Here is a 15,872-nt window from a genome sequence, read left to right as displayed (position 1 = left end):
ATATGTAATCTTTTGGATTGGCTGTTTTAACTTAAGTTCTCTGAAGATAAATCCTGCTGTAAAACCATCTAACTGATGCCAATCATGGAGCAGAATCAAAATCTAGTAAACAAAGAGCTGGGGTTCTCTGATGACTCACGTGAAAGCAAAGGGCACAAGAAAGATTAAATTTCATTGTCCTTTGTTTGTGACAGGTTTCTCTGTGTTTTCCTACCACCGTAAAAATATAAAAATATTCTCATTGTCAAACTGTTTTACTACCAAGACTATTTTACACAGTGGGATTATAAACTTTTATGTTTGTGTGGCCATCAAGGTTTGTGAAGCTTGTCTCAGAAAAACATGCCCAATTAAGAAAGTTCAAAATCATCCTTATTTATATTAATCATTTCCGACGTATACCAATTTACAATGAACTTACTGAGTTTTCCACTTAGAACTCAGTCTTCGCTCTCTCACAAAACAAAAATAAGTCTCACTGGAATTCCTGTTGTTGAAAACAGGAGCCCTTATGTTGTGTTTTAACCACTGCGGAGAAGAATCGAGTGCATCTGTCAGCTCCAAAATCGAAAAAACTACAAGGTGATTTGTTTGTTCTCCAAATTTTTCCTTTAACACACTTAGGATGTCATTCATAAGCACTTCTGATACCTGCCAACCTTGGCAACAGAATCTCATCCCTGAATGTTATTTTAAAAGGAAAAGCAAGATCTTGACCAGATAATTGCCCAGCTTTCACTCCCTATCATTTTAAAAAACAGATACCAAATAGGCTCATCTCACATTAGCAAGTCGACAACACAAAGAACAAGCTACAAATAATGAAAGGATATGCAATCTGTTGCCAAGTTTCTACAACACGGCCCTAAAATTCATCCATCTTTTAACCAGACCCAGGTACTCTACTGGTGACAACGTCTTAAGCAAGTCAAAACTCATTAGTCACCAGACACATGATTACTAGATGAAACACATACTCTAAGTTTCTAACCTACGAATTTAAAAGAAAAACAGAAAAATAAAGCCTCCAGACAGTTCCTTCCAGTGTTTGTAAGGCTAATAAACGACGGAAAAAAAATTGAAATGATGTTAAACATTTAAATAATCACTTGTCCAGTTAAAAAAAAAAGAACAGCAATTGAATATCTACTTTCTCAATAACCGTACTACATGCACATGTGTATGTACACAACACACAACACACACACACACGCCTTTAGGACCAATTTCCATAATACAATCTTAAACTACCACTCCTTTCCCTGCTCCCAGAAGGGACCTAAGGCAAGTACCAATGGTTCCATTTAGACTCTGGAAGTCAACCAGGATAACAGTAAACACTCCTTACTCTTTGGTGTTAGCTCACTGACACAGGTGTCTCCCAGTCCCAAGAGAAAACTCCTAGAGGGCAGGGACCCATGTTCCATTGATCTTTGTATGCCCCACAGTGCTAGAATCTGCAAAATGTTCTACACAGTGAGCACTAAAAAGAAATGTTGAATGTTAAAGAAAAAAATTAAAAACTAGATGTACTTAAGAAGAGCTCTATAGAATTCTGGAATGCAATATGCAAATGTTCTCATTCCTAAACCTCCCAAAGAAGGTAGAGAATATTTAGTTTTGTGGCATTGTGTCCAAAAGCTTATGCATGGACTTTAAATAACGTATGTATGGCTCAATTTTCTCATCTGAACAATGAGGATAATAAAAATACCTGACAGTTAAAGACGTTGGTATAGATAATGTCTCCTTAGACCAATGACTCGAACGCTATACACATTCCTTATTAAGGATTAGCTACTCATTTTACTGGAAATAATAAATAATACAAATAAATAAATAAGGTCCACACAGCTCTGCAAAGGAGACCAAAGCTTAAATTAGCCTAGAAGACATAATATCACGGTTTGGCAAACTTTTCTGTAAAGGGCCAGAGACTACCGTAAATATTTTAGGCTTTACAGGACAAGCCACAATACCCTGAACCCTTGCAGCAATATTCTCCCGGAAAAAATTGGCAGGTTTTTTGTTTACATTTTACATTTTAGAATTTAAGAATCATTCTTAGTTCACGGGGCCATACAAACATAGGCTGGATTTGGCCCCCAGACTCTAGTTTGCCAACCCCCGGAAAAGATAATAATGGTAATACAGTCAGTGTTTTTAAAGCAACATAAAGAAATGTTTGTGAATTGCTTAAAGGTAACTGAAAAACTTGCGGCCCCAAACTTATAAAATCCAGACCGGCGGACCAGCGCGGTGGGGAATAGGGCTAGGACTAGGGCCGGTCTTCAGGAGCCGGAGCGGACCTCCACGGCTCTCGGGGTCCGCCGAGCCCCCGTCCACACTTACTCCCAGCAGCGGTCCGCGGCCGATCACAGTCTCCCCGGGCGCCAGGGCCACCCGTGGACCGCCGTCCCGCGGCTGCAGCTCGAAGCCCCCGGGCATGGCGGGCAAGGATTAGGCCCCTTCGCCAGGAAACTGGCCCCTCCGCTGTTTCCGCGGGGAAAGCTCAGGACTTGGGAAAAACAGCGGGGGAGGGCCGCAAAGGCTCCCCGCGCCTGCGCCGGTCCTGTCAGAGCCCAGCCCCAGCGCAGTTTCCCGAGTCCCGTCCCTCCACGCCTACTGATGACGCAATCGGGGATTCCCCAGTCACGCCGCCTCAAAATTATTGTTTAAAAACCCCGGCTTATTCCCCACCACACTTTTCACCTCCCTCCCTTCTTGGAGGACGCCGGGCCTTGTAGTCCTGGCGCCTTTCTTCACTTCCTTTCCCGAGCTAAGACGCCCTGGAAAAAACTACCAATCCCCAAAGGCACTGCGCGCCCCTCTCGGCGCCTGCGCGAGTTCCGAGTCAGCAGGGTGGGGCTTAGGTGGGCGGGAAGAGAAGAGCTATGGGGAAAGATTCGAATTCCGGAGGATTTAAATCGCGGGAGGAGACGCCATCGCAGCCCAGTAGGTAGGAGGATCTTCCATTCCCGTTGGCTTAGATGTCTACGCTCCCGGGGACGCGGCCCTGACGCAAGCTCAGCCTTCCCTCCGCGGCCTGGAGCCGCAGTGACAGCGCTGACGGTTGTTGTTGTCACTTGTCAGTGCTCCGTGTTCTTGGCTTCCAGCAGCTGCAACCCGCGCAGGACACAAGGAGGGTGGCTCAGATGGGACGTGGGGTGATTAGCCCTGACCCGCGGGATGTGGGCAGAGTGGGGCTCCCCGCCCCTCCTTCTGCGCTGCCGCCAATCTATCCCTCCGAGTGATAGTTGAAAGGGAGACGAGCTTTTACCTCACTTGAGAGAGAATTCAGCAAAGCTCGATTCATAAAGGAGAAAGGGCAGAAGAGGGGTCGTTTCCAGGCATCCAGGCGAACCTGGACGTAGAAGAAAGATTCCTAGTGGGATTTTAGAACCTCGCCAAGGCATCCCCTGCTGTGAAATTCAAAAACCTTCATTCCCGTTGCAGGAATTCCACAAGGGGAGGCATTTTATTCTCCCAGTAAGATCCTGGGAGAAGTGGATAAACACACCGTAACGTTTAAATACACTGTAACGTTTTCCTAATGTGAGATTCTTTTTAAGAACCTTGTGGTTTGGCTTTGGTTTGTATTGGTGGTGGGAGGGGCCAAGGTGCATGGCAAAAACTTGCTCTTGACTCACTCGTTTTTACCAGTTTGCTTTCTTACTTCCCCAAACCCTCAAGAGGAAGACCTCTGTTGAACACAGACTACAGTTCCAGCCACCACAGCTAATCTGGATCATGAATGGGAACCACCGTGGTCTTGTGAAGTCCAGAAACATAGCTGAGTAGCTCGTCTAGAAAAGAGATTTGTGTTCAGCTGAGTTAAAAGAAGTATTTAGCTGTATCTCAAACCCCTCCTCTTGCACATCCAACCCCCATTATAAAAGGAAGTGCAAAATGGAATAAACTGATTTTAAGTGAATACCAGCTGTCTTTATATACAAAAGTAACTCAAGGGTGGTGATGTACCCAGTCATGCTTTCAACTGATTTGGGAAGCCTACACCATTCACCTTAGGTAAATTAGCTGAAACTGAGCTTTATATCTGGGCTTCAAATAGTCACATACTATACCTAGCTGAGTTCTCAACATTGTTTATAGTTGTCACTCACTGTTGCTTGATGTCTTCAGTGACTGTTACCCTTAGCTCGTAATTAACTATGCATATAGGATAGCTTCAAGGGGCCATTTCTTAAAACACCACTCTTATGACTGAGTTGAATATTTAAGACTTTGTTTCATAATCCAGATCTCATCTTCTTGTCCATTTCAGATAGTATTTGTGTCAAATGTAAGCACCTACCTACCCATTAGATACAAGTAATAAAATTCTTATACAACTAGAAGTCCATCTAGTTTGTGATTAAGTCACAAATTGCAAATTAATGATGAGGCATCAGTTCCTATATACAACAAGTATTCAGGAGTTTAATAGGATTGACTCATACATATTTTCAAAGGTACGAAAGTACTGGGTGTGGTGGCTCCTACCTGTCATCCTAGCACTCTGGGAGGCTGAGGCAGAAGGATTGGTTGAGGACAAGAGTTCGAGACCAGCCTGGGCAACATAGCAAAAACCATTTCTCCAAAAAACAGTTTTTGGTTTTGTGTGTGTTTGTTTGTTTAAAAAAAAATGAGGGGATGCTGAGTCAAGAGAATCGCTTGAGGCTGGAGGTTGAGGCTGTAGTGAGCTATGATGACACAGCTGCACTCCAACCTGGGTAAGAGTGAGGCTAATATGTTGAGGTGCCTCCCAGGTGCATTTCAGATGTAGGAAGACTAGGTGTTTTACACACTATCACTGTTAATCCTTGCAAGAACTTTCAGGAAAGGGGCAGCATTGGTCCATTTTACAGACTGAGAAGCAAAAGTCAAGAAAGAGTTCTTAAATTATACCCAAAAAGCATCTGACTCAAAGTAGGATTTCTACTCCTATTTGGAGACTGAGCATGTTTAAATCTTGCCTTTTAGGTTACATATGAGGATAATTTACTAAAACATTAAGCTATGCATAAAAACTCCAAGAGAAACAGTAGTTCAAGAGTTTCTCACACAGAAGTGAACTCTGTGGATGCTGAGAAGGAAAAAAATGAGAGTGAAAACAACTTTGTTGAACTGCTGCCTCAAGAACTCACTTTTAAAATTTTCAGTCAGCTGGACATTCGGAGTTTATGCAGGGCTTCATTGACATGCAGGAGCTGGAATTACACCATAAGAAACAGTGACTCTTTATGGAAACCTCACTGCATGACTGTAAGAGCTGTGTGCCGAAGAGAAATAGATGATGATCTAGAAAGTGGTTATTCCTGGAGGGTAAGTTTAATCTTTGCGATCTGCAGTGTTGTTGACAGTGTTATGATAGCAGATTTGAGTCAGTTCTAACTTATGCTTGGAGGAGACAGAATTGCATATGCAGAATAACATAGACAGTGTGTTGACTTTTGGAAATGAATTGAGCCTTTTCCTGCTAACCACACTCTTTCTACACTATCTTTCATTTATCCTTTTGCATTTTTTAAATTCTAAATTAGGGAATTTTCCCCTATTAACCAGAAGGGAATTAGCTCCTTCTTTTCACTTCACCTTATCCCAAACCCCCAGTAAACTGTATGGCGCACTCTGTATAAATACACATATACATACACACACGTACACAGACACATAAATTTATTAAAATATGTGTATATCAATGTAAATACTTACTCTTTTTTTCAGCCCTGTCAATCTGTTTCTCTTGCTTTAAACACATTCACTAACCAACCACCTGCTACAGTCTTTTTTAATGGTGATTTACCTCTTTCAGGTAATACTGCTGAGGAATTACCAGAAGAGTAAAGTGAAACACGAATGGCTAAGTGGCAGATACAGCAACATTTGTTCTCCCATTAGCCTACCAGAAAAAACCATGTACCCAATGGATGCAGATACATGGGGGGAAATTCTAGAAGCAGAACTGGAAAGATAAGGAGGAAAAAAAATCACAAATAAATCTCAGGTCTTTGAAAATTTAAAACTCAAATGAGTCTTAGGTTGCAAAAGCTATATCTTTATCCATTCATTTTGTTGTTGTTGACCTTTTTAAAAGAAAGTGAAATGGAAATATTATAAAAGTAAAGCTTTATTTTTGTTTTGCACTTTAGTAAAATTTTTCTGCTTTTATTGTAATGTGGAAAAATCATGAAATGTTATTTTTATAAGAAATAATATACTGATATAGTGATTTCCAAATATAATGTTTCATGTATTTGTGTTAATATATTCACAATACTAAATGAAAGAGTGATTTGTATGTTCAGCTTAATGATAATTCAAAATTTCAGGAAGCCACTTGAAACTGACTTAAAGATTCATTAAGTGGTGGATATAACTAGGCTCATGGGAAGACTAGCTAAGTGAAACTAATAGCAATACATTTAAATTAATACATTGGCATTTTAATGACTTTAACATTTCTATTTCAGTGGAATCAGATTGAAATATCAAATAGTGAAACTATGTTAAATGTGTTAAGCCTGTGGTTTAGTTTTAAGTTAATGTCATCTTTGGGATAAAGCTTGTCCAATTGTGATTCCCATTACTTTTATATAAACCTGGAATGGCTCTCAGGAGCTGAAAGTATGTGGAAAGTTTCCAGAACACTTAACTACCATCAGAATGCCACACTAGCCTGGTAAAACTCTCTTTCTGACAGCCTTATAGCACCATCTAGTGTGCTATTCTTAGATACCAAGACAAAGTTTTCTCCATATTAAAAACTATTATTCTAAAGAATCCTTAACACTTGTCTTTGTTAAAGTTTATAACTTTTTAGGAACCTTTATTTTAATTTTTTAAAACTTTTGTTTCTGTTTTTTCATAAAACAGATGATATACTACTCACTATAACAAATTGTTTATTCTGAATCTGTGGTTACCACCATAGTAAAAAGTGTCTACAAAATGCTTTAGTTAGTGTGGGGTTTTCTTCTTAAAAACTGTTCTCTATAGCATTAAATATAAGAATCCAGGAAACCAATATTTAACAAATAGGCAAATATTAGAAAGATGCCCCATTATATGCAAATTCCCTATGTTGAATAGAGCAGTAGATAATTAATTGTCTCCTACTATCTTCTTAGAGTTGGAAGATTCCTTGAAAATCAGGCAGTCAAGTCTCCAGGACTATTCAGTAATTTTCTTAATAGGAACACTGTCAGTCAGCCAGCCCAAGCTCAAATCCTGTACTTCTACTAAAAGCGTATATGTTATGTCACAGAACAGTCCAGTTGTAGTCTAGCCTTGAACTGAAGACCACCTCTCTGTAATGTTTGCCTTCTAGTCCCACTTCCACCCTCTAGAACCGGGCTGATTCAGTCCTTCCTCTCTATGATTGCCTGATATTTGAAGACTGCTAGCCTGTCTCTTCCTAGGTCTTCTCTCCAATTCCACTGATGATTATAGAGTATAATTTCTAGACCCAACAACATTCTGTTCTGCCCATTTACTCTTAACAAAAGAAAGGGGCTGTGCGCCATGGCTCACGCCTGATATCCAATCACTTTGGGAGGCCAAGGTGGGTGGATCACCCGAGGTCAGAAGTTCAAGACCAGCCTGGTCAACACGGTGAAACCCGTCTCTACTAAATATACAAAATTGGCCGGGCGCGGTGGCTCAAGCCTGTAATCCCAGCACTTTGGGAGGCCGAGGCGGGTGGATCACGAGGTCAGGAGATCGAGACTCCTGGCTAACATGGTGAAACCCCGTCTCTACTAAAAATACAAAAAACTAGCCGGGCGAGGTGGCGGGCGCCTGTAGTCCCAGCTACTCGGAGGCTGAGGCAGGAGAATGGCGTGAACCTGGGAGGCGGAGCTTGCAGTGAGCCGAGATCGCGCCACTGCACTCCAGCCTGGGTGACACAGCGCGAGACTCCGTCTCAAAAAAAAAAAAAAAAAAAAATTAGCCCCGCGTGGTGGTGGGCACCTGTAATCCCAGCTACTTGGGAGACTGAGGCAGGAGAATCTCTTGAACCTGGGAGGCAGAGGTTGCAGTGAGCCAAGATCACGCCATTGCGCTCCAGCCTGAGCAACAAGAGTGAAACTTCGTCTCAAAAAAAAAAAAAGAAAGAAAGAAAGGTATACTATTAATTTTATTTCATAAAAGATAAGAAAGCACTTGGAAATTTTCAAAGTACGGGAAAGCTATAAGGCCTGATTATATTCCAGACTCTGGTCCCAGCCATTCCTCATCTGCTTCCCTAAGTTAATTCAAATTCAGTTTCACCATCATACTGGGACCCCCACCTGATGTGGTTTCTTTGCCCATTTTTCAAATATGTATTATTTGTGGCTTACATTAGCATCTTAGATTTCACTCTGACTTCCTCACCAGTCGGTCTTAATCTGCTATAATATGGCCATCACTCTGTATGGTTGAAACTGTTGGTATCCAAATTACAAGTGACTTAATGTCTAAATCCACTGGATGCATTCTACTTGTTAATATATTTGACACACATAAACACTCACACTGACACACATAAATACTTCTTAAAACTCTCTCCTCCATGGGTTGGAACTATAGCCTCTTGGACTTTTCTTTCCCTACTCTAACCCGTCTTCTCAGTTTCCTCCAAAGACTCACTTTCCTTCATCTACTCATTACATGTTAGTGTTCCCCAAGGTTCCGCCTGTTGTCCTGTCATCTTTATACTCTAACATCCTTGGTGATCCCATCTACTACTCCTGTGTTCGCTACCATGTTTGGTGCTGATGGCATCCATGTCTGTGTCCCAACACCAGATCTCCCTGAGATGCTCCAGAAATACATATGCTACTATCTTTTGGATTTTTATATATATATATAATTTTCTTGGATTTTATATAATGTATCCAAAGATAGTTTATATATAAACACCTGAATCAAAACTTACCATCTCATGAAATTTCTTCTTCCAGTTCCTATCTCAGTGAATGACATGTCCTGTTAGAAAATCACCATATTTTACTTGTCTCCATCATTCTCCATGTCCAGTCGAGTCAATTCTTACTGATTTTATCGTCCAAATATCTAAGTAATTCACCTCTTCTCCATCTTTATCTCTGCCTCATTGCTTAATTCTTGTCCTTATTTGAAGGTAGGCTTTCTAAAATATCCTCTTACTGATGTTCCTGCCTCCAGTTCCTTCCTTTTACTGTTAGCAGTATAATCTTTTTTAAACCCCAAATTTAGCACATCACCCCAACTTAAATTCCTGACTGCATTCAGGTAGAAATCAAAATTCCCCACTAGAGCCCATAGGGCCTTTAATGATGTGGTCTGGCCTACCTCTCCAGCCTCTTCTCTCACCACTGTTCCACCCTGTATCTTCTACTTCAGTCTTACAAAACTATTTCATAAAAATTTTCTCGCTTCTCTGCCTTTGCGCAGGCTGTTTGATATGCCTGGACTAACCCCCACCATTGATTCTTTTCTTGGCAATATCTATTGTAAAACTTATCATCTTGGCCTGGAAACAATCCATGACTACTACTGTTCTGGATTAAGTGACTTTTTAAATGTTCCTGTAGTTCTTTGTATAGACCTCTCTCAAAGCTGTCATATAACATTAAGTTGTCTATTTTATTTGTGTGTTTGCCCCTTTACACTGTGAGCTTCTTAATGGCAGGGACCATTTTTTATTTATTTTTGTGTCTTCAAAACCTGGCACACACTAGGTGCTCTATAAAGATTTGTTAAATTATTTCTATGGTTATTTATTTTAATCCCACCCAGAATGTATAAAAATAATTTACTATATTGTTAGTGAAGAAGATTGTATCGAAATGCAGTGTACAATCCTTAAGGTATGTGGGATGCTTGATAGTAATACAAATATATGAATAATTGTTCCAGTCTTCTCGAAACCTGTAAGAGGGAAATAGGAAAATAAAAATGTTTTGTTTTATTTTTTTGAACTCTTGAAAATAAACTTAACCTCAGAAATATCACTTATTATTTTGAATTATTGAATCACTCCCATCAGTTTTAAGTATTAGCTTTGCAAATTATGTGAATGAACATTAGCTTCTATTTTTTTAGTACTACTGCACTAAAATAACTCTAACAAATTATGTGCTATGATCACAGTCTACACTGAAAGGAAACCTTTGGAACTTAGTGATAAATTTATGGTATGGGCTTAGAATAAACCATGCATTTATCAGGCCAAGCCATTGGCATCTGAAAACATGAGTAGGTGGAGCAGCATGGAAGGAAGGAATGTTCTCACTCATAGATAAAATAACATGTTAAGTGTGCACCCTGTGTACAAGAAGCAAGATTCTTGGGGAAGAGTATTAAGGAACTTTGAGTGTTTTTAATCATTTTAAGATCTAGTATTTAGAAAAATAAATTTAGAAACCTTTTTTTAGTTTCTTCTGGTTTATAACCCAATCTTAGACCAGAACATAATCATCATTAAAATCTCTATGAATATAAACTTTCAACCTGAGGACACTTGCATATGTACAAACCTAACTTTAAAACTATGGCTGGGTGCAATGGCTCACACCTGTAATCTTAACACTTTGGGAGGCTGAGGCAGATGGATTGCTTTAGCTCAGGAGTTCAAGACCAGCCTGGGCAACATAGTGAGAACTTGTCTGTACTAAAAATTTTAAAAATCAGCCAGGTGTGGTGGCGCATGCCTGTAATCCAAGCTACTCGGGAGGCTAAGGTGTGAGGATTGCTTGAACTCGGGAGACTGAGACTGCAGTGAGTCATGATCGCACCACTGCACTCCAGCCTGGGTGACAGAGTGAGACCCTATGTCAAAAGAAAAGAAAAATGTAACATACCCCTGACCACTTTAACTTCATCTTTGCTTTGACTTAATATCATGTCTTCTCTCCAAGACTTCAAATGCCCTAATAATATTAACAAAAAGTAAGATGAGTAGTAACTTCAGGAAATGGATTGGGAAGAATACATAAGATGGAAGATCACACATTTTTTATTTGTAGTTTAAGACCAAAAACATCAAATTGATGAAATCAAATCAACAATGGATGAAGCTGATTAATTATAACAGCCGACAGTCATTAAATGCATTCTTGTACCAAGCATTGTGCTTATACGGTGTATGCTTACTCTATATCCATTTTATGGATGAGGAAACCAAAAGAGAATGATCTTTTCCATCTATTTCATCACCACTTCCCAGCACTTACAAGAATATGTCATACATAGTAGGTACTCAATAAATGTCAAATGAATTCAGAAACTTATGAATAACTTAGATGAAAGAGCCAAGAATGTTCCTCCAAGTTTTTCATTTGAAAAATTTCAAACCAACAGTAAAGTAAAAATATATGACAAACCACTATTTTGTACACCATCCACCTAGAAATACAAGTTGTTAACATGTTTCGATGTTTGTTTTATTTATTTATTATTCATCTTTGCTGAAACATTGAAAAGAAGTGGCAGACATGATGATACTTCACCCCTAAATACTTCAGCATGTATCTCCTAAGAATACACTCCTACATGCAATATCATTATCACATCTAAAAAATCTTATATTAATTCAATAATATGTAGTTTACAATCCATATTTAAATTCCCCAGTGGCCCCCAAAATATCTTTTATAGATTCTTTTTTTCAGTTCAGGCTGCAAAAAAATATTTATACATGCATCTGAGTTTTTTGTCTCTCTAATCTCTTTTAACCAGAAGTGTCCCGTGGCTTTGGTTTTATTTTGCAGGATATTGACTTTTTTTTTTTTCTTTTGAGGCAGAGTCTCATTCTGTCACCCAGGCTGAAGTGCAGTAGCACAATCTCGACTTACTGCAACCTCCGCCTCCTGGGTTCAAGCAATTTTCCTGTCTTAGCCTTCCGAGTAGCTGGGACTACAGGCATGTACCACCATGCCCGACTAATTTTTGTATTTTTGGTAGAGACGGGGTTTCACCATGTTGGCCAGTCTGGTCTCAAACTCCTGACCTCGCGATCCACCCACTTCAGCCTCCCAAAGTTCTGGGATTACAGGCTTGAGACTGGTTATCTTATAGAATATTCTGTAGTTGATTTATCTGATTCTCTCTTCATAATTTGATTCAGAGGGCAGGAGTGGTGACTCACACCTGTAATCCCAATACTTTGGGAGGCCAAGGTGGGAGGATCACTTGAGCCCAGGAGTTTAAGACCAGCCCAGGCAATGTAGTAAGATGCCATTTCTACAAAAAATTTTAAAAATAAATTGACTGGGCATGGTGGTGGGCGCCTGTAGTACCAGCTACCTGGGAGGCTGAGGTGGGAGGATTGCTTGAGCCAAGGAGGCCAAGGCTGCAGTGAGCTGTGATTGCAACGCTGCACTCTAGCCTGTAAGACAGAGTGAGGCCCTATCAAAAAAAAAAAAAAAAAAGATTCAGTAAAGCATATTTAGCAATTATACTACATAGCAATTATACTGTAAGTGATGAAATATACTTCTCATTGCATCACATAAGAAGCACGTAATGTCTGATTGTTCTACTGTACAAGATGGTTAAGTCTAATCATTTGGTTGAAGTGGTAATCACGAAGTCTCTTCACTGAAAAACACATTTTTCCATATAGCCAATGTTTGTTTTCTTCAACAACCCGTTTCTAGAGTACTCCTTTAAGGCCAACTCTATGCTAAGTGTTGTATGGATATCTGACATATGGCTAGTTTTCTCATCAAGACATTTACCAAATTCTGAAGCTCTGAGGGATTGAAGGCTATGAAGCTAAGCAGAAAGCCTCTTAGAAGCAAAGGAGTTTTTGCCCAGTCTCACACTACTGAGGACACAATGATTACAGTTGAGGACCCAGTAGAGGGAAGGTAAACAACTCAGGTTCTCAGTTGAAATCTTCGGTGGGCTCTGTACAAAGGACTCCAGCCTCAATTCAGATAAATCTCCAATTTGATTAAGGTGAGCAAACCCCACTGCCTAACAGAGGATAAGGTGAATTCACTCTAGAGGAAGATGACATCATCTGGAGCCTCTACAGTTTTGCATATACAGTGTCTGCACTCAAAACATTATCAAGCATCCTAAAAGACAGAACTAAATGATTGGAAGTCACGGGTTGGGTGGGGTGGAAGAACATAGAAGCAAAGTCACAGGGATTTAGTTACTGGAGTTTGCAGGCAAGAATTTTTAAATAGCTATGGTTTCAAAATCCAGGCAGATGGATGAAAAGATGAAGAAAATAGATTAATATGAAGACGTTTACCAGAAAAGTAGAGAACTAAATGGAAATTCTAGAACTGAAAAATACAATAACAGAAATTTATGCATAGGCTTAATAGCAGATTATAACATGGAAAAAGAGTATGTACTGGGAAATATGACAATAGAACAATGCCAACGTTGAAGCACATAAAGAAAAAAACAAAAAAGGATTTAGAGATTGAAACAGAATACAAAGGTTCAACATGTTCATATTGGATGTCCAAAAGGGATGGAGAGAGAAAGGTAGCTCTCAAATTTCCCTCAGCTTAGGGATATCGGAGTGAGTTCCCCCCACCCCATGAGATAACTGTAGAAGTAGCTGAGAACACAGCAAAGGAGCCACAAAGCAGAAGCCATGGGATTGACAACCTAAATGAGGAGCCAAATAGACATTTGCTGCAGAGTCTTTAGAGTAACAGTAGTCACAGTGGAAATTGAGGTGGGCCAGAGGCAGTTGAAGGAAGACTCCTATACCTCAATCCCTGATTGTACTAAGAAAACTGACTGCAAATTACAGTAACGAAGAGTGCAGTGAGAGGAGAGGATTAGTGGAAAGTGGAAGGTTGTTAGGAATGGAAGGAAGCATGCAGGCCTGGGGCCTTGCCCTGATGCCCTGCTGTTACTTCAGCCGCCTCTCTGCATGGATGTCAGGAAAAAGGAAGAAGGGAAAAAAGAGGGAGGAACTCCAAGTAGAGGTGCCAGATTTAGCAAATAAAATACATGAGTTTCAGATAAATAGCAAATCATTTTTTGGTATATGTCCCCAATGTTGCAAAGAACACATTTATACTAAAACAATATTCATTTTTATCTGGAATTTAAATTTAACTGAGCATCTTGTATTTTCTCTGGCAGCTCTAACCCTGAAAGACTGAGTAATGTGCTGAGCCTGAGTTAATGTGGAAATGACTGGAGTACCGTTACCCCTCTGAACCCATGTGTTCTGCATCCACAGATGCAACCACAGTCAAAAGTATTAGGAAAAATAAAAACAAATGGAAATACACCAATAAAAAATAATATAAAAAGTAATATAGTATAATAACTATTTTCATAGCATTTACATTGCATTAGTATTATAAGTAATTTAGAAATGGTTTAAAGTATATGGAAAGATGTGCACATGTTGTGTGCAAATATTGCACAATTTTATATAAGGGACTTGAGCATCTGCAAATTTCGGCAGATACCAAGGGATGACTGTACTTTTAACGGGCAAGATTAAATTTTACAGGATGTCTCATTCCCCTCCCAACCCCACACTGCTCATGGAACAGAAAATAGGAGTTGACCAAATGGTGATATTGTAGGGTAACTCAATCTCCTCTCAGGCCCACTCTGCCTAAACACCCTACAGCACACCCCATTTCCACTCTACTGCGATTGACACATACCTAAAACAAGTAGCATGTGCTATTTGTCCCACTGTTTCCAGGTGGAACATACAGCAGAAGTACATTCTGTCATGAAATCATCAAACATATTTGTGGCTTTCAACACTGGAGGAAGGTGGAGGTAAGACCTCTTGGAGATGCCTCATGTAACCCTCCTTTACTCTTCTTGGATTGTCTTCTTCCTGCCAACCGGCAAACTTCTCAATCCCTTTTGGGGTGGGAATGCTGTACTGCACTTCATTCATATCTTATCTTTTTCTTCCTTCCTGTGTCTGGTAGTTCATTTAATAAACACCGTTCTAGATTCTCTAAAGGGAATAATTTGGAATTAAAAAAACCTTTTTCTTCCTCAAGTACCTCTATCATTGCCTTGTGCCAACTGAAGAATCACCAGGTTCATAAATGTGGAAAGGAGAGCTTTATTTCTTATAAATGGTTGCAGCCTGCAGGCTGGCCATCCCACAGCCTGGGAAGGGTAGCTTCTGGCAGAAACCAGAAGCAGGTACTTCTAGGGAGGGAAGGGTAAGACAGGAATTTAGGCTGAAGGGGTCAACTAAGTATATACATTTAACAGGCTATAGGAGGAGCTATGAATATTCACAAAAGGGGGGTGCACTCACGCATAGTAAGCTAACATGTATGTTACCTATGTCCCATGTTCACTTTAGGGTGCAATCTTAACATTTAAATGTATTAAAATTAGGCTCTATATGTCAAAAGGTGAAACAGAGGACACAGAAGCATTCTGTGTGCAGCCTCTGTAAACCAGCCAGAACCAGTCCGTGGTTAGTGGCCTCTTATCAGGAAGGAATGATGGTCAGTTGTTGTGTCAAACTGCAAAAAGGAAGAGGAGTCCAGCAAATCTTCAGAATGGGCCTGTTTCTGTTTAACGCTTAGGAATGGAAATCTAATGGCAAGTAGCAAGGGAGGGAGTGTAACAGGTTATGTCTGACCTCCTAGTCTGTCATGGCCAGGAACTCAGTTTTTAAGGTTTCTCTGGGGTCTCCTTAGCCAAGAGGGGGGTCCTTTTAGTCAGTTTCAGGGGGGACCTTTGGATTTTATTTTCATTTCTCAGTTGAAAGCCTAGCTGTGAAGATTCTGAGTCTTCTATGCTTGAAAACAGTCTTGAAATTCAAAGCTGAGCTCTGACTTCTTTATTCTCAGCTGTACCTAGCAGACCCACGAAGCCCTGGATGCCTGTCTTTCCAGATAGAGAGCTGCAGAGAAATAAGAATTACTGGGGATGGA

At 40.1% G+C, this 15,872-nt stretch overlaps 2 protein-coding genes across 2 annotated transcripts in view; one reads left to right on the top strand and one right to left on the bottom strand.

Moving 5' to 3' along the window:
- APLF (aprataxin and PNKP like factor) overlaps positions 1–2,601 on the bottom strand; it is a 96,695-nt gene extending 94,094 nt beyond the window's left edge. The window contains exon 1 of the mRNA XM_011984996.1: positions 2,353–2,601. Within this exon, the coding sequence (XP_011840386.1) occupies positions 2,353–2,448 (96 nt within the window). The 5' untranslated portion in view covers positions 2,449–2,601. The remainder of the gene's footprint in view (positions 1–2,352) is intronic.
- A 244-nt stretch (positions 2,602–2,845) lies between these two features.
- FBXO48 (F-box protein 48) lies at positions 2,846–5,977 on the top strand. Its single transcript, XM_011984995.1, has 4 exons — positions 2,846–2,955; positions 3,694–4,029; positions 4,984–5,325; positions 5,816–5,977. The coding sequence occupies exons 3-4, from the start codon at positions 5,020–5,022 to the stop codon at positions 5,975–5,977; spliced, it is 468 nt and encodes a 155-aa protein (XP_011840385.1). The 5' UTR covers positions 2,846–2,955; positions 3,694–4,029; positions 4,984–5,019.
- Positions 5,978–15,872: the final 9,895 nt, after the last annotated feature.

This window comes from Mandrillus leucophaeus, unplaced genomic scaffold, assembly GCF_000951045.1.
Source record: "Mandrillus leucophaeus isolate KB7577 unplaced genomic scaffold, Mleu.le_1.0 Scaffold279, whole genome shotgun sequence".
Taxonomy (NCBI): domain Eukaryota; kingdom Metazoa; phylum Chordata; class Mammalia; order Primates; family Cercopithecidae; genus Mandrillus; species Mandrillus leucophaeus.
Note: the sequence above shows the minus strand (reverse complement) of the source record. Positions and strands in the feature narration are given on the sequence as shown.